The sequence below is a fragment of the Eschscholzia californica genome, unplaced genomic scaffold (genome assembly GCF_041429995.1).
Source record: "Eschscholzia californica isolate CP2 unplaced genomic scaffold, dmEscCali1.0.p SCAF_4, whole genome shotgun sequence".
NCBI lineage: Eukaryota > Viridiplantae > Streptophyta > Magnoliopsida > Ranunculales > Papaveraceae > Eschscholzia > Eschscholzia californica.
The window spans coordinates 46,471,545-46,488,503 of record NW_028238461.1 but is presented as its reverse complement, the minus strand read 5'-3'; the positions used below and the strand labels follow the sequence as shown (position 1 = coordinate 46,488,503).

Below are 16,959 nucleotides of genomic sequence, written 5' to 3'. Positions count from 1 at the left end.
TAATGGAGTAAAATAAAAGGAAATACGATAAATTTTATTAATAAACTTTCAAATGTGAAGAACAATGACAAACTTCACTTACTTTTATAAGGCATAGCTATAGACGCTTTTAACTAGACTCAAGCTAGAAACTCATAAATAAATAAAACACCCAAACTTAAATACTCCTAAATCTAGACTTAATAGAAAACACTCAAATTTAAAAACTCTTAAACTTAAACCTAATAGACTTGACCATGAGACTCATCACCTTGGCCGAAAGACCCAATATAATCTGCATCACTCATCATCAGGTTCATCGTCTTTTTGATTTTCTTCAGCTTTGTCGTCCGGAACTACACCCTCCTCATCAAGTTCATCGTTATTTTGGTTTTGATTTTCTTCAGCTTTGTCGTCCGGAACTACACCCTCCTCATCAAGTTCATCGTCATTTTGGTTTTGATTTTCGTCAGCTTCTTCGGTTGGAATTACATCCGCTACATGAGGTACTTCGTCAATTTGGATTTGATTTTTTTTTACCCTTGGAACAAAATCCGGATCCTCCGCATCATTCGCAAAATATTCACCGTAATTTTTTTCTTGTTTTTCTTCATCTTCTTCTTCTTCATCGTGATTTTTAGTGTAATCATCAGAAAAATAATCGTCATATTCAATATCACCTTCACCATCATCAAAATCATTTAATCTACCCATTGTTAAGTCAATTTTTTTCAATGAACATAGAGAAAAAAATTAGGTAGTTTATATATATATTTACTCGGGAGAAACACAATAAAGTTGTGCTTGAGAGAAACACACAAAAGGTGTGCTGGCAAATGATAAACATATGTTTGCCAAACTTTACATGTTTAGGTGTTAAATGACAATTATACCTTTTGAAAAGTAAAATAGTACGCACTAGTAAAAACGACTTATGGATTATGATTATGACATTCATTTTATTCTACTTTTTCCGTATAATAATGTTTTCCCTAACCTTTCCATTTGATAGCCCTCCAAACATTACTTTACACGTTGCAACTTGCCACACCATGGGCAAATGTAATAGGAGTTCATGGAACTCAAATTCCGTTGTACAAAATTTGTGCACTAATAAGGGTAAAAGTGGTATATAAGTCAAGTATTCCTACCCAAGATACAATCAAGGAAATATTCTCATATATATCTCCATGATATGGATACACTAGAATTAGGATTAATTCTTTGTTTACGTTATTTATTTCCAACCAGTGTAATTCTCTTCTATTATAAATAAATGTGGAGGTATATGGTTTTCCTCAATCCAAAACCTAAATCTTTCATGGTATCTGAGCCTAAAAGACTCTAACAAGTAGAGTTTCGATCCTATTTATCTTCCGCTTAACCGGCGGCAGTAGCCGCTTCTATGACTACCGTCCGCCGGAATCATAGTTATTTTTTTTCTCCTTTATTTGCTTTTTTAGTTATTTTTAATTAGTTTCGTTCGTACTTCTCAATAAATTTAGTCAATGTTTACTGTCGAAGTTTTTTGATATTTTTCAATAAGGTTTCAATGGTGGAGATTCTAGTTATCAATATTATCGGTTATAGGTTTGGGAGGTTTTTGTTATCAATCATGGACGAACTATTTATTATGGGAAGAGGATCAATGGATGTTTCGAGAATTAAATTGGTGTTCAAGTAAGTTCAAAGTCAATTCAATTTTGCAGCACGATCGATATTTATAAAAGACAGTTTTCGTCGATCGATGATATCGGCTCATTGTTGTCGTCGTTTGGAGTGCAAAGTAGCTGCCTCCCCGCTGGTGTTTTTGCTAGGTTTGTCTTCACAAGGAAGACGTTTCGTGTTGTTGCCATGAGCCTCTGAACCCAGAGTGGTTATGCTCACTAAGCGCAACCTTTCTCGTTGTTATTACGACATGTTTGTTCGTTATTACTGCAGTAAATCTTATTGATCTACACCAGAGAAAAGCTTGTTGACCAACCAATTCCATGATTATCTTAAGGGAGAATGTGTTGAAGAATCGTCTCATCAAGTTAAGTTCAAATTGAACTTTCGGTTTGATTCTCCGTTCAATTTGCGGGAGGGTAATAAGGGTAAAAGTGGTATATAAGTCAAGTATTCCTAACCCAAGATACAATCAAAGAAATATTCTCATATATATCTCCATAATATGGATACACTAGAATTAGGATTATTTCTTTGTTTACGTTATTTATTTCCAACCAGTGTTATTCTCTTCTATTATAAATAAATGTGGAGGTATATGGTTTTCCTCAATCCAAAACCTAAATCTTTCACGCACCGCATTGAGGTTATGATGTTATAAAGGTTTTTTGGGTTCTTAGTCCAAAAATCTACCCTTAAACACACAATTAGTCCATCCTAATATTAATATAGGATTTTAAACCAAAATAATAAATATAATGAATATTTAGTCCAAATTGACCCATCTCTATAGAAAAAACAGGTCTCTATCATTTCTATATATCCATTATAACCTTTTAGAGCATCTCCAATGCAAGACTCAAGAAAAACTCTACAAATCTTATGTGTCACGTGTGAAAAATTGATCTCTAAATGGTCTCATTCTTATTTGGCCATTTAGAGGCACTCTATTGCAAAACCTTCTCCAATGCAACACTAAATAGAAACTCTAAAAATCTATATTTTGGTTTAAAACTAATTGATTTGCTTATGTGGCACTTAGAGATCCTCAAGAGACCACTCTAAATTTAGAGTGTCCTCTTAAGGATCTCTAAATTAACTACCGCCGCCTCATTTTAGAGATCCAAATTAAGTGTTGCATTGGAGATGAATTTTGAAGAAAAACTCTAAAAAATCCTATGTGGCTCTCTAAGATTTAGAGTTTGAGTATTGTATTGGAGATGCTCTTATATAAGAAAAAACTCACTTTTGAAAACCAATCCCAAAATTTTCTATCTTTTTTTTTCTCAATTTTTCGATTGATTTCAAACTTACTATTTGTTTCGCAATATACACGTTATTTAGTATCAATTACGTATATTTCTACAACAAAACACATTTAGTATAGTTAAAGTATGTCTAGATGTCAAAGTTACAGTGTCTTTCTGTTTATTGACTCTTGTTTTGTTCATAAATAACATGTTATTTATTGTTAAAATTTTATACTTTATTTTATTTTTTTTGTATGTCTCATACATAACACATAATGTATCAACAATGTTTCTTCCAAAAGAGAAAAGGACCAGAATCCTATTTTCTGAGAAGATTAAACCTTAATCCCTTTTTGAATTTTATTTTGGACCTAAAACCTATCAATAATCGGAGCAAGAACCACCTATGTTCATTGCTAGAAACAATAGTGTATTTGGAGGAATGTCGATGCCACCGACCTCAACATCCTCACGTGATTTCCTCGTTGACATCATTGACGGTGGGTAGAGACGGAGTGTTTCGTTAATGACCATTCCTACCTGTGAACAACAACATAATACGAGGAAAAACTATGTACTAATGTCATACAAACTAGATAAGCAGTGAAATTAATATGACTAGATATCGAACTTACCATCTTTAGGTCGACTGAGTTAACATCATTAGGCCAAGTAAAAGAGCCTTGGTTTGCCCCTTTTGGTTCCAAGGACACGACAACATTTTGAAGAGCCGAAGTTAACATATTTGCAGTTGTCCATTTTCCTGCAAAATAAAATGTTTTCCACATGTCTATGATTTCTTCAATACCTAATCTTTCTTCTTACCTTCTTGGATCTTGCTTGCTAACATCATTAGGCCTAATAGATTTTTCGAGTTTTCGCTTCTTTCTCTATTTTTTCTCAATTAGTGTTCTTAATTGTTCTCTGATTTGCTTCTTTAATCTTGTTCACATTCTGTTCTTCTACGTAGGAACTGTAAGCAACGGAATGCACATACTAAATTCATCTCCTTCTTTCCCTCTCTATCTTCTCTTCCATCATTGTGTTAAGAGACCTGTTTTTTTCATGGGACGACTACTCAACGAGAAGAGTCGACCACTAATATTAAGGAGGAAATCGCATCAACATTGCCTGACCACATTGGTCAAGTAATTCAAATGGTAGAGTCAACAGTCAACTTTAAACTGTAATTCTCTAGTAGATAATTTAGAGTTGGTGGCTGAAAACAAATGAGTTTCTTGAAGATAGATTCTATTAGCTTCTCAACTAAATAATAATGAATTACAACTTAACTCTCTCTTATATACTTAATGGAGTTTTGAGAGAGAGCAAAACATAAAACATTAATCAGTTTTAGAGAGAGAAGAATCATAGAAGAAATTAACTAACTAATTAGAAGATTAGTTATTCACTCAACACTTGTGTTAACCGCACCTTCTCCATGAGTGCTTCTCTATATGTATCCGAGTGTCGCAGTTTAAGTGTGAGTGTGCGGTGCGCCCATATCACTTTGGTGGTTAATACCGTTGGCTTCATCTTCCTTATTTCCAACTGTGTTCTTCAAGCTATTCTCTCTCTCTCTTACAGTGGTAAGCATCACTCCACATAGTGTTGACACTAAAGTTATTCGAAAGAAGGCTTGGAGGGTTGATAGAGTGAAGGAAGGAGATGGTGATGGAAGTTGTGGAAGAAGAAGTTTGAAAAAAAAGTAGGACTCGGAGTGGGCCAGTCCGAAACCTCTTGGACATATTCGAATACCAAGCGTTGCTTTGAGTTTCGGCCGGAATGGACCAGTCCGAAACCTCTTGGACTTAGAGAGATAAATAACCTTGTTTTAGAGAGAGAAAGAGAGTAAAATTATTATGGGAAGAACTTTGATTCCAAACCAACCTTGATCTATGATGAGGAGTAAGAGATAGAAAGAACCTTGATTCCAACCCTTATCCAAAACCTCCATGAAAAGTACTCTCGGGAACCCTACTCTCATACTGGTGTCAGATTCAGACCAGTCTGAGACCTTAACAAAGTTTCAAATTGACTGGTCTGAAATCCAAAGCAAGGACTCGGAATGGGTCAGTCCGAAACCTCTTGGACAGATTCGAATACCAAGCGTTGCTTTGAGTTTCGGCCGGATCGATCTATGAGCGAGTGCCAATGTTTGAGGTCAAAATAGATTTACCTTACCTTAGTCAATCTCTTCCCCTCTGTGCTAACAACAATTTTTTCAGGTGTTGTTAGCCGCTCTAATAGTGTGACGCCCCAACCCTTAGCAGTCGTCAATATTGTCTCTGCTTTAGACACCTCATATAAGTACAGGATTTTGTTCTTGGCGAAGGCTCCACGAACCCTCCAAAAGGCCTCGACACTTACTAAGCTTGAGCGAACACCTATAGTCCATGCTCCGGGCAGTCTCCTACTATGTGGGACTATCACGAGAGTGTCTGAAGCCTGGACTATAGGTGTACGCTCAAACTTGGTAAGTGTCAAACCTTTTGGGAGGCTCCTGGAGCCTTCGCCAAGAACAAAATTATATACTTGTGTGAGGTATCTAAAGCAAGGGCAACATCGACAACTGCTAAAGGTCGGGGCGGCACACATACTACGAGGGAAGGAAATTAGGTTTAACGTGCTTTATGCTACATATGTAAGGTATGCTTGAGGTTGTATTTTGTTGCAAGCAGTGTTCAAACGAGAAGGTACAGTTGGTTGGTCATATATAGTGAGAGAGAGAGAGAGGGAGGGAATACAGGCCAAGAATAGGTAAAATGAGAAACAAAACTGAAAACCAAAAATGAAGGAGGGAAAGACAACAAGACAAAGGACAAGAAGAGAAAAAGAAGTGTCCAAAAAGAAAAAAAACAAGCTTGATTATAACAAATTAAATGTTAATTTTGTTAGAGAGAAAGAAGTTGCGGCTTTTGTGGGATCATTAATTTTAGAGAGAGAGAGAGAGAAGTATGACATCTCAATACCTAATTAAAAATAGCATTAGGAGATGTTCTCTCGTTTGGAGGAGGTGACTGCAGGGGAAGGACGGAATCCCCTTTCTTGTCCATCTCTTCTCATCTTTTCCTCCTCCTTCATCTTCTCTAATCCCATTTCTCAACCTCTTCTTCTAATACACAGGTAAGGTAGTCTCTCTCTTTCTCTTTCTCTCTCTATATCTCAACCTACTTACTACATATGCAGGAGACATATAGTTTGTTCATGGGTTAGGTTTCTATTTAGATATATGGGTTGCTATATAGATATATAATGAGATATTCATTCATTGATGTCCAATGTGCATGATTTATATAGCTAGGTTAAATAATGCTAATAGTTTGCTAATATATCACCATAATTTTGGATGGTTTGATTGTTATAGGGTTTTCAGATTGAAGGTCTAATTCCGACGAGCAGTTAACACATGGCTTCGTCCTCTGTGACTGCTCAGTCGCCAGACTCTCCGCCTTCGTCCTCGTCAAACAATTCGCCGCCTCCATCTGACTCAGATTCAGATTCATCATCTGACAAATCACCACCTCCACCAGATTCATCACCATCACCACCTTCATCAGATGATAACTCATCATCCCCACCACCTAACCAATCTCCACCACCTCCATCAAAGGATGATTCTTCTCCACCACCACCACCACCACCATCTCCATCTTCAGATGATAACAATGATAAAAATTCAACACCACCACCTCCTCCTCCTTCAAATGATAATAATGACAATAACAAAAGTCCACCACCACCTCCACCTTCAGATAAGAATAAGTCACCTCCTTCGTCATCGGATGGTTCTTTCTCTCCACCACCACCTCCTCCACCACCCCCACCACCGCCCCCACCACCACCACCATTTTCTTCTAATGCATTACCACCACCTCATTCATCCCATCACAAATCATCCTCCGGTCATTCAAATTCTTCATCAAACAATCATGATATGAAACTACCACTTATAGTTGGAATCACAGCTGGAGTGGTGGTTTTCTTCATTATTATGATTGTCATTATTGCTTGTTGCTCCAAGAAAAAGAAGAAGAGAAGACATGATCCCATGCAATATTATATGGACCCTTCTCGTAAAGGTACCCTAATCAACTTATTCTTACACTCCGTTTACACTCAAATTGTATTCCATTTTATTTATGCTATGGTTTTATGTATCCAACCATGTACATGCATTTTAAAATCATGAGCCTAATTTCCATTAGGTTTTGATTAAAAGACCTGTTAATCTTTTTTAGACACAGCTTCTTTTTGGAAAGTCGCTAAGATGGTACATAGAGAACTGGACCTGTAAAGCTAACAAACATTTTTTCATACTTGCAAACTCGTGTGTTCTATCAGGTTATTTATAATTGTCGGAAATGCTAGAATCACAAATAGTTTTCACAAAAGAAGCTAACCAGTTGATGTGGCGGTTGTGATTTGAAATTTTGATTAAATTTGGATCGGTGACAGATTCAAATCACAACCGCCACATCAGCTGGACAACTTCTTTTGTCAAAATTCTTTGTGATTCTAGCATTTCGTTATTTGGTAGCTTTAAATAAACAAAGACTGTTACAATACTGATTTTGTTATTTTTTAAACAATTGCAGGAAGTGAATATTACAACAGTGGACAACATCAGCCATGGCAAAACGGTGCTCAACCAATCGATAATAGTTACAAGGGTCCACCAGGATCCGGAATGAGCCCATCAGGTGCAGGACTGGCCCCACCACCAGGTATAGGAATGAGCCCACCAGTTGGTGGATGGGCTCACCCACCATTACCCATGATCCAAAGTAGTGAAATGAGCTCGAATTTCTCATCTGGTCCTCGGCAACCCGTTTTACCACCTCCGTCTCCAAGCATAATTTTAGGTTTCAATAAGAGCACATTCACATACGATGAACTAGCCGCAGCTACAAGTGGTTTCTCTCAAGCTAACTTATTGGGCCAAGGCGGGTTCGGTTACGTACATAAAGGTCTATTGCCAAACGGACAAGTGATTGCAGTTAAGAGCTTAAAGTCTGGTAGCGGGCAAGGTGAACGAGAGTTTGCTGCAGAAGTTGAGATCATTAGTCGAGTTCATCATCGTCATCTTGTCTCACTTGTTGGGTATTGTATTGCTGGCGGCCAGAGAATGTTGGTTTATGAATTTGTTCCAAATAATACCTTGGAATATCACCTTCACGGTATGGTTTATTTTTTTGTTTACTGATTAGTATGCGTTTAATTCAGTAACATCTGACTCTTGCTCAATTAGACCTGATTTGAAGTCAAATTTTGAACAAAGACAGTTTCAGAAAAAAAAAATCTAAAATCTGACTCAAATTATTACTGCAGGAAAGGGTCGCCCAACCATGGAGTGGCATAAGAGGCTTACAATTGCAATGGGATCGGCTAAAGGACTCGCGTACCTTCACGAAGATTGTGAGTAATTCAGCCGCCGTTAATAATTTTTCAGCTCTTTCTATTGATCGGATTGAGTTAGACACATGGTCTAGTCCGAAATCACTTTTCTTATGTTTTTTCTTCTACCACTTAAAACCCGTTAATAACGTGAATCTGAATTGTGTACTTCCAGGTCACCCTCGTATTATCCATCGTGATATTAAAGCTGCAAATATTCTAATCGACGACAACTTTGAAGCAATGGTAAGTTTCTCCGTCATCCTTCCAATCCCTTGTTGGTTTGTTTTGTTATAGTTCCGCTACTATATATATATATATATATTGTATTTTTGCATATTGATCACTTAGTTCGTGAATAATATAGGTTGCAGATTTTGGATTGGCTAAGCTTTCATCAGACACTCACACTCATGTGTCCACGCGTGTGATGGGTACATTTGGGTAAGAAAAACAGTTCATCCCAAGATACAGAAATCTGGTCATAGACTTTCAATATATTAATCAAATTTATTTATCGTAAAAAACATAAAATCGTTATTGTATATAAATGCAGATATATGGCTCCGGAATATGCATCGAGTGGCAAGTTAACTGAAAAATCTGATGTTTTCTCATATGGTGTTATGCTCTTGGAGTTGATAACTGGAAAACGCCCTATTGATACTACTAATTCTTACATGGAAGATAGCTTGGTGGATTGGGTAAGTTTAACATTTGGGTTGTTATCCCTTTTGGTTGAAATATTTGCATAATCATCCAATAAATACATAATCGTATAATATATTTAATTCATTGTTTTTCTGAAATCTTTGTGTCTTTTTATGCCTAAAAGGCAAGGCCTATACTTACAAATGCTCTCCAAGATGGAAACTATGAAGAGTTGGTTGATCCACGCTTGGAGCATAATTACAACCCTAGCGAGATGGCACGTATGGTGGCTTGTGCTGCTGCATCAATTCGTCATTCTGCAAGGAGACGCCCCAAAATGAGTCAGGTTCGTCAACAATCATGCTATTTTTTAGTTACCCTCTACTAGTATTTCACAAAAAACGTCGATAAATTCACAATGCTCCATTTTTTTCCTCTTTTTTTTGTGACGAACAGATTGTACGGGCGTTGGAAGGCGATGTATCGTTAGAAGACTTGAATGAGGGGGTGAGGCCAGGCCAAAGTTCCATGTTTAGTTCAAATGGAAGCTCAGACTATGATACAGGAATGTATAATGCAGACATGAAGAATATCAGGAGAACAGCTTTGACTAGCCAAGAATTTGGAACAAGTACTGAATTTGGGCACACTAGTACCGACTCGGGCCAACACCCATCTTCAAGCAGTGATGGCCCAAGTCCACACAGGCCCAATAACATGGTTTTCCCTTAAATCAATATACCCAAATTTAGTCACAATTAAATTTAAAAAGGAAAAAAAAAAAAAAAAGAAGAACTTGTTTGTTGTGGTAATTGGTTGCTTGTTTTATATTATTGGAAGAGGAGAAAATGTTTATTATTTTTCTAAATTTTACTATTTATATATTTCTTGTTTAATTGGGGGTTGGGGTCAAGGTGGAGTGATACTTTTGGCATTTGGATTATATTTTGTATTGGTGTGTATGTAATTTATATATGATTGATTATACTATGTGTAAGTATGACCTAGCTTTAATTACATTTGTTAAGTTTATTGGGGTTATTTGTATTATGATTCAAATAAATTGGTAAAAGTTTACACCATTTTCCATTTTCATGTGACTTTCAATTTTGTTTGGATAAAGTAGCATAATTTTTTTGATTAGATCATGCCACTTCATTAAGAAAAAGGGTCAAGATATAATTTGATCTAGCATTATTGTTTTATATTTGCAAAGATATAATGTAACCTTAGGTTCAATTCGTCTAAGGTCTCTTGTGGAGAATATAGGATTCGTGGTTATATTTATGGTTAGGGGTTAGAATATCATTCTAAATTGTGAATCAAACTTTGACAAACACGGAGTAAAATGGGTCACAGAAAGTTTAAGACGAGTTTAGTCCACCTGCGCAACCTACTTTCAATGGTTCAAACTTAAATGAAATACAAAATACAAATCGCTCAAATATATAACTCGTCTATAAGCGCAATACCACATTAGAGCCATGCCAGTTAATTTTAGTATTAGGTCTTATGTCTTGTTCGTATGAATACAATTTTTTCCTTTCTGAAACCAACTCCACATATATCTTGTCAGGTTCGTTCTTCAGTAATTCAGAGGAGAGAAAAAAAGATTAAGAGATAGGGAGGAAGACTGCAGTCCCGGCACATCCAGATATATGTCTAATTTTGTTTTTGAGAAATCGGCTACGATCTACGTTAGTACCATAATGAAAGAGGCTTAAAACCCGACAAAATGAAAGAGGCCTAAAGCCTCACAAATTCTTATATTATGTACTATTCATATTGCCTAACTTACATGGGGTAAATCTTGATGGCAAACTGTTTCCACCGAAACTCGATCCCACGACTTCATGGACTTAAGAGTGTCCAACCGCTGCACTAAAGGGTGGTGGACGGTGGGCACACATCGGTCTAATTGACAACGGCGCCAAATGCACCTTAGCTGGTCGCGTGTGTAAACATCGGAACCGAACCGCGAAATCTGGTTTTCTTAAGGCTTAAGCCCGGAAGGGCATACTCGTAATACGAATCCTCAAGACTTCTTTCTGGTCGACTTCATTTTCTCTGTGAGAAAAGAAAAGAAGAAGATTGTAACCTACTTCGACTCGAGTCTGACTGATATTCTGTAAATCTCCAAATATGGCGATGCCTCAACCAATTGTAAAGAAAGACGACGATCGGGATGATGAAGGTCGCTTATCAAAACCTAGAACTCAAAATTTTGTTCACTTATTTCAATTGTTTTCTTCATTTTCGTTTCTTTGTTAAACGCTCTACATGGATTTGGACGAAGATTTTAATTGATTGAAAGTTCAGTTTCCTTTACTTAGGTTGAAATACATTGAATCACTGATTTTGGCTATAATCGAGAGTTCTATTGCATTTTGATTTGTTTATGGAACGAAATTCTGTTTAGTTTGGGAGATCTGATGCAAATTTTGAATAACTTTGTCATGATGTGTTATTTGATTATACTCAATCTGATTCAACCTTTTGTTGTTGTTTGCATTTAGATCTTGTAGGGGTATGTTCTTTATGTGTTTACTAGCGAGATTAGTTTAGGTAATTTCAGTCGGATCTCTAAAATCGGAGTGTGATTGAGGAATTTGAATTTTTTTCTTGTGTTGTTTTGTAGTGGAGTATTCTCCTTTCCTTGGAATTGAAAAGGGGGCAGTTCTTCAAGAAGCTAGGGTTTTCAATGATCGTCAACTTGATCCCAGGAAGTGCTCTCAGGTTCAACTTCACGTTCTATAATTCTTTGTTTTAGTGCTATAGAAGACTATATTCATTGTTTACATGTCATTCATGTTTGTAGGTCATCACAAAACTTCTGTATTTACTCAATCAAGGAGAAACGTTCACGAAGGTCAGGTTTATGTCTGAGTGGATATTAATGCAATTTTGTTTTTCAGTGTTTGCATTCTAGCTGGTTTGAGTATCTTGTTAAAACTTGTGAATTTCACTATAATATTGTAATAGGTTGAAGCAACTGAGGTGTTCTTCTCAGTCACAAAACTTTTTCAATCAAAGGATTTGGGGTTGAGGAGGATGGTTTATTTGATCATCAAGGAGCTCTCCCCTTCATCGGATGAGGTTTTATTTTATTTTTTCTCTCTTAAATTTAGTCCTTTAGTTTTCTATCTATCGTAAAACTAAATATCGCCTTTTTTGACTCCTTTGTGAAAGGTTATCATTGTAACAAGCTCATTGATGAGAGATATGAATAGCAAGACTGACATGTATAGGGCAAACGCCATAAGGGTTCTTTGTAGAATTACTGATGGAACTCTTCTTACTCAAATAGAAAGGTACTTGAAACAAGCAATAGTCGACAAGAACCCTGTTGTTGCTAGTGCTGCCCTTGTTAGTGGAATCCACTTACTTCAGGTACTACACTATTCCTTTTGCTCTGTGGCTGACCTCTCAAATTACTGTTAGATTTGTTTCTGATTATTTTTTTTTGTGAAAAGACAAACCCGGAGATCGTTAAGAGGTGGAGCAACGAGGTACAAGAAGCCGTTCAGTCAAGGGCTGCTCTTGTGCAGTTCCATGCGTTGGCTCTCCTTCACCAGGTATGCCTACACTTTTCATTTGTTTGTTTATCTGTTCTATTTCATTCATTGGAAAACCTAGATGGACTCAAGATTGGAGGAAAATTGTTATACTTCATTTTGAGAATCTAGATCTAGCTTTAAGTTATACAATGGAAGTTTGACTATATAAGTGGGTTGTGAACTTACAGATAAGGCAGAACGACCGGTTAGCTGTTAACAAGCTAGTTACCAGCTTAACGAAAGGATCAGTTCGCTCACCTTTGGCGCAGTGCCTTTTGATTCGTTATACTAGTCAGGTACATTTCTTCCACCTAAATGTACCCGAGAAGCTGTATCTCTCTTAACTCATAGCTACTACTAATAGAACAATCATGTGTGCAGGTTATACGTGAATCAAACATTACACAAACAGGAGATCGTCCTTTTTATGATTATCTGGAGGGTTGTCTGCGACACAAAGCAGACATGGTGATATTAGAAGCTGCTAGGGCAATAACAGAGCTGAGTGGTGTAACTAACCGTGAACTTACTCCTGCTATCACTGTTCTACAGCTCTTCTTGAGTTCATCCAAACCAGTTCTAAGATTTGCAGCTGTCCGTACTCTAAACAAGGTTTGTTTTGTCTTCTGTCTTAAAAATTTACATGGTATAACTGATCAATGACTAGATGTTATCTTTATTTCTTTATGCGCCTAAATTCATCTTTACAAGGAGTGTTTCTTTATATTCGGCCTTTGGCTTTCAAATGATATTGCTGCTATGAACTAGTACTAGAATCTCTTCATTTTCTCAAGCATGGGTAACACTTGCACTACTATGTTTAGTTTATTTTTTTAGGAAGCTAGTTTGCTTATTTTAAGCATCTGAAATGTGAGTGTTTGCTTGCTTTTTTGCTGCTTTAACTGAATTTCCTTAATTAATTTTGATAACATATTTTGTGAGTTTCCGTTGATTTCTTCTATGATGCGTTCCAGGTTGCAATGACACATCCTGTTGCAGTTACAAATTGTAATATAGATATGGAGAGCTTAATTTCAGATCAGAATAGGAGCATTGCTACACTGGCCATTACTACACTTTTGAAGACAGGCCATGAGTCAAGTGTGGATCGGCTCATGAAACAAATAACCAATTTCATGTCCGAAATCGCTGATGAGTTCAAGATTGTGGTGGTGGAAGCCATTCGTTCTCTATGTCTCAAATTTCCACTTAAATATAGATCATTGTAAGTCTGGATGCAATTCTCACACTTGCAGAACTTCTTACATGGAATGAGATTAACTTCTTCATTCAATTGATTTTCAGGATGAACTTCTTAAGTAGCGTTCTAAGAGAAGAGGGAGGGTTTGAGTATAAAAAGGCAATTGTTGACTCAATCGTCATCCTTATACGAGATATACCTGATGCCAAAGAAAATGGGTTATTTCATCTCTGTGAATTCATTGAGGATTGTGAATTCACTTATCTATCTACTCAGGTGGAAATCTATTTCATGATTGCCTCTCCCTCTTATCATATATATGTTTGCCTGAATCCTTTTCCTCTTATCTTTTATTTCATTTATTTGTTTCATTTTTTATGTTGTTAGATACTTCATTTTCTTGGAAATGAAGGGCCAAAGACATCTGATCCCAGTAAATATATACGGTATATCTATAATCGGGTAATTCTTGAGAATGCAACTGTTCGGGCTAGCGCTGTCAGCACCTTGGCAAAGTTTGGTGCCGCGGTTGAATATTTGAAGGTACAGTAACACTCGTTATTTTTATCACATGATCGATTTGGCTAATATGGGTTGGTTACTCATTGTTTGGAAGTTTTGCTTATCTGTTGCAGCCTCGTATATTTGTTCTCCTTAGACGCTGTCTCTATGACACTGATGATGAGGTGAGTTCGACTTTAACATTGTGAATGCTTATGAATTCCTATCTGGTGGAATGGACTGGAAATGGTGTAGTAGTTGTGCAATGGAACCATGGAAGTAGCCATTAATGATAATTGTATTCAGTATCCAGTAATATCTCGACTCAGTAAATGTTTTTATTTTCTAATACCCTAAAAAAATGGTCCCCCACAGGTTCGTGATAGGGCGACCCTCTACCTGAATACACTTGGAGGTGATGGTTCGATAGGTGAAACTCATGAGAATGAGGAGTTCGTTTTCGGCTCACTGGATGTACCATTAGGGAACCTTGAGACAAGTTTGAAGAACTACGTATGTCTTCTCCTCAAACTCTTTACATACTTTCTCAAACAATTCAGTCACTTCATATGTACGTTATATATGCAGGAGCCTTCAGATGAACGTTTCAATATTGATTCAGTACCCAGGGAGGTCAAGACTCAGACCTTGGCTGAGAAAAAAGTTCCTGGTAAAAAGCAAACTGGTTTGGGTGCTCCTCCTATCGCTCCGGCGTCCCCTCTTGATGCATATGAGAAAATTCTTTCCTCGATCCCAGAATTTGCAAGTTTTGGGAAACTTTTCAAGGTTCTCTCTCTCTCTCTCTCTCTCTCTCTCTCTCTCTCTCTCTCTCTGCAGTATCATTGTGGTGATGATGTTTCTGAGTCTGTATGCTGTATGCAAAGTTACTTACTTTTTAACATGTTTTCTTACTTTTTAGTCATCAGCACCTGTGGAGCTAACAGAAGCAGAAACAGAATATGCGGTTAATGTTGTTAAGCACATCTACGATGGCCATGTGGTGTTCCAGTATAACTGCACAAACACTGTTCCTGAACAACTACTTGAAAATGTATGATTCCCTTGATCACTATGCATAGTTTTCTGCATTTTTTCTACCCACAACTCAAATTTTCCTTAATACTTATTGCTTCTGAACAGGTCATTGTTATAGTTGATGCTTCTGAAGCAGAAGATTTCTCTGAAGTAGCATCCAAGCCTTTAAGATCCTTACCTTATGATTCACCAGGGCAGACATTTGTAGTATTTGAGAAGCCAGAGGGAGTGATTCTCGGCAAGTTCTCCAACACTTTGAGGTTCATAGTTAAAGAGGTATTATCGTTAATAGTTCCCTGTTAAATGTTCAGATTCCTGGTAAATAAAAACCATATTAACTTCTTATCTATGTTATCATCCAGGTTGATCCATCTACCGGTGAAGCGGAGGATGATGGTGTTGAAGATGACTACCAACTAGAGGACCTCGAGGTAGTTGCAGCTGATTACATACTGAAAGTTGGGGTCTCTAATTTTAAGAATGCCTGGGAAAGCATGGGAGAAGACTACGAGCGGGTTGACGAGTATGGTCTTGGTGTGAGGGAGAACTTGGGAGAAGCTGTCAGTGCAGTTATTAACATTCTTGGGATGCAGCCCTGTGAGGTTAACTTCTAATTCTTCATCAGACCACATAAAGCTCGAATAATGGCTGATTTTCTTTTCACCCACTCGTCAATTAAGCGAGCAACAATAATATATTGCTTGTGAGAATAGCCCCAAATGATACTCTCATGGCCAACAATATAATGTTCACAGCTTCTTGAGTCATTGGCAATTGGTCTCGACTTGGATGTCCAAAAACTTAAGATGGTATAAGAGCTAAACCCGAATGTGATAGGCTCGAAAAAGCATATTCGTCTCAAAGAACACGCACGAGAGGACATGTGAGAATAGTCTCACAAGGACGAAGAGTCCTCTCATGACCACCAATATAATACCTCTATGGTTTCTTGAGTCATTGGCTCATTCGCCAATTAGTTTTGAGTTGTGCACAAACTTAATATGTTGCCTTCTAGTTTTGATTAATCTGGGTAAACTGTTAAAACTCTAGTGGTTGCTCAAAATCTCTTTCAATTTTTTACCTCTACAGGGAACAGAAGTCGTCCCGAGCAATTCCAGGTCGCACACGTGCCTACTATCAGGTGTTTTCACAGGCAACGTTAAGGTGCTTGTTCGATTGTCGTTTGGTATTGAAGGACCCAAACAGGTAGCCATGAAACTTGCTGTTAGATCGGAAGACCAAGCTGTCAGTGATGCCATACATGAGATCATTGCCAGCGGTTAATTGCACTGCCATTAAACTTTGCCATACTTTTTCTTCCTGAGTGATGTAAAGGAGTTGGGGAAGTTTTGAGGTCAGTAGTTTTACTCAAAACGACCCTTATAATCGTCGAGTAGAAGGCAGGGCCAGTTTTAGGTTGGTAATCAGAGTTTGGAGAAGAAAAGAATATCGACAATGCTACTTTTTCTTTTTCTGACTTTGATTTTGGAACATCAACCTTAGTGAAAAGGTTTCCTGTTTTCTTATCTTTTGGTGCCTTGATGGGGTGATGTAGTTGGAATGAATACTAATACTTAACTTAGTGGTGAAAGAAATCTCTCTCTCTCTCCAAACAAGTTGTGTCTGCCATGGCCTAGCATGCAGGCATGGCAAGTCATGTCCTAGCATTCCTAAGGGGGCGGGAGCCTGGCAGGGTGGGACTTTCATCTGGGTTGGCTTG

At 37.4% G+C, this 16,959-nt stretch overlaps 2 protein-coding genes and 1 long non-coding RNA gene across 4 annotated transcripts; 2 read left to right on the top strand and 1 right to left on the bottom strand.

The window, feature by feature from the left end:
- Positions 1-13: 13 nt before the first annotated feature.
- LOC147545263 (uncharacterized) lies at positions 14-798 on the bottom strand. Its single transcript, XR_015223877.1, has 2 exons — positions 408-798; positions 14-342 (listed from the first exon to the last, which is right to left on the bottom strand). It is a non-coding gene; the product is annotated as an uncharacterized LOC147545263 (long non-coding RNA).
- A 4,769-nt stretch (positions 799-5,567) lies between these two features.
- Positions 5,568-10,027, top strand: LOC147545262 (proline-rich receptor-like protein kinase PERK15). 2 transcript variants are annotated; one of them, XM_086637090.1, is made up of 9 exons: positions 5,568-6,023; positions 6,265-6,979; positions 7,496-8,077; positions 8,229-8,315; positions 8,470-8,540; positions 8,662-8,738; positions 8,851-8,998; positions 9,130-9,291; positions 9,402-10,027. In XM_086637090.1, the coding sequence occupies exons 2-9, from the start codon at positions 6,307-6,309 to the stop codon at positions 9,675-9,677; spliced, it is 2,076 nt and encodes a 691-aa protein (XP_086493216.1). In that variant the 5' UTR covers positions 5,568-6,023; positions 6,265-6,306; the 3' UTR covers positions 9,678-10,027. The 2 variants fall into 2 exon arrangements, with proteins under 2 accessions (XP_086493216.1, XP_086493217.1); XM_086637091.1 differs by having other exon boundaries at positions 5,759-6,028.
- Positions 10,028-10,999: 972 nt separating this feature from the next.
- On the top strand, positions 11,000-16,834 carry LOC147545261 (coatomer subunit gamma-like). The gene is made up of 18 exons (XM_086637089.1): positions 11,000-11,139; positions 11,584-11,681; positions 11,764-11,814; positions 11,928-12,041; positions 12,135-12,335; positions 12,419-12,520; positions 12,691-12,798; positions 12,884-13,114; positions 13,477-13,727; positions 13,808-13,979; positions 14,091-14,246; positions 14,339-14,389; positions 14,580-14,717; positions 14,793-14,990; positions 15,124-15,255; positions 15,345-15,515; positions 15,602-15,841; positions 16,329-16,834. The coding sequence occupies exons 1-18, from the start codon at positions 11,088-11,090 to the stop codon at positions 16,521-16,523; spliced, it is 2,661 nt and encodes an 886-aa protein (XP_086493215.1). The 5' UTR covers positions 11,000-11,087; the 3' UTR covers positions 16,524-16,834.
- The last annotated feature ends 125 nt before the right edge of the window (positions 16,835-16,959 follow it).

Coding starts and splice junctions, on each gene's coding strand:
- LOC147545262 (XM_086637090.1), top strand. CDS start 6,307: ATGGCTTCGTCCTCTGTGACTGCTCAGTCGCCAGACTCTCCGCCTTCG. Junction 6,980..7,495: donor TATGGACCCTTCTCGTAAAG/GTACCCTAATCA, acceptor AAACAATTGCAG/GAAGTGAATATTACAACAGT. Junction 8,739..8,850: donor CGTGTGATGGGTACATTTGG/GTAAGAAAAACA, acceptor ATATAAATGCAG/ATATATGGCTCCGGAATATG.
- LOC147545261 (XM_086637089.1), top strand. CDS start 11,088: ATGGCGATGCCTCAACCAATTGTAAAGAAAGACGACGATCGGGATGAT. Junction 12,521..12,690: donor CGTTGGCTCTCCTTCACCAG/GTATGCCTACAC, acceptor GTGAACTTACAG/ATAAGGCAGAACGACCGGTT. Junction 13,980..14,090: donor TCACTTATCTATCTACTCAG/GTGGAAATCTAT, acceptor TTATGTTGTTAG/ATACTTCATTTTCTTGGAAA.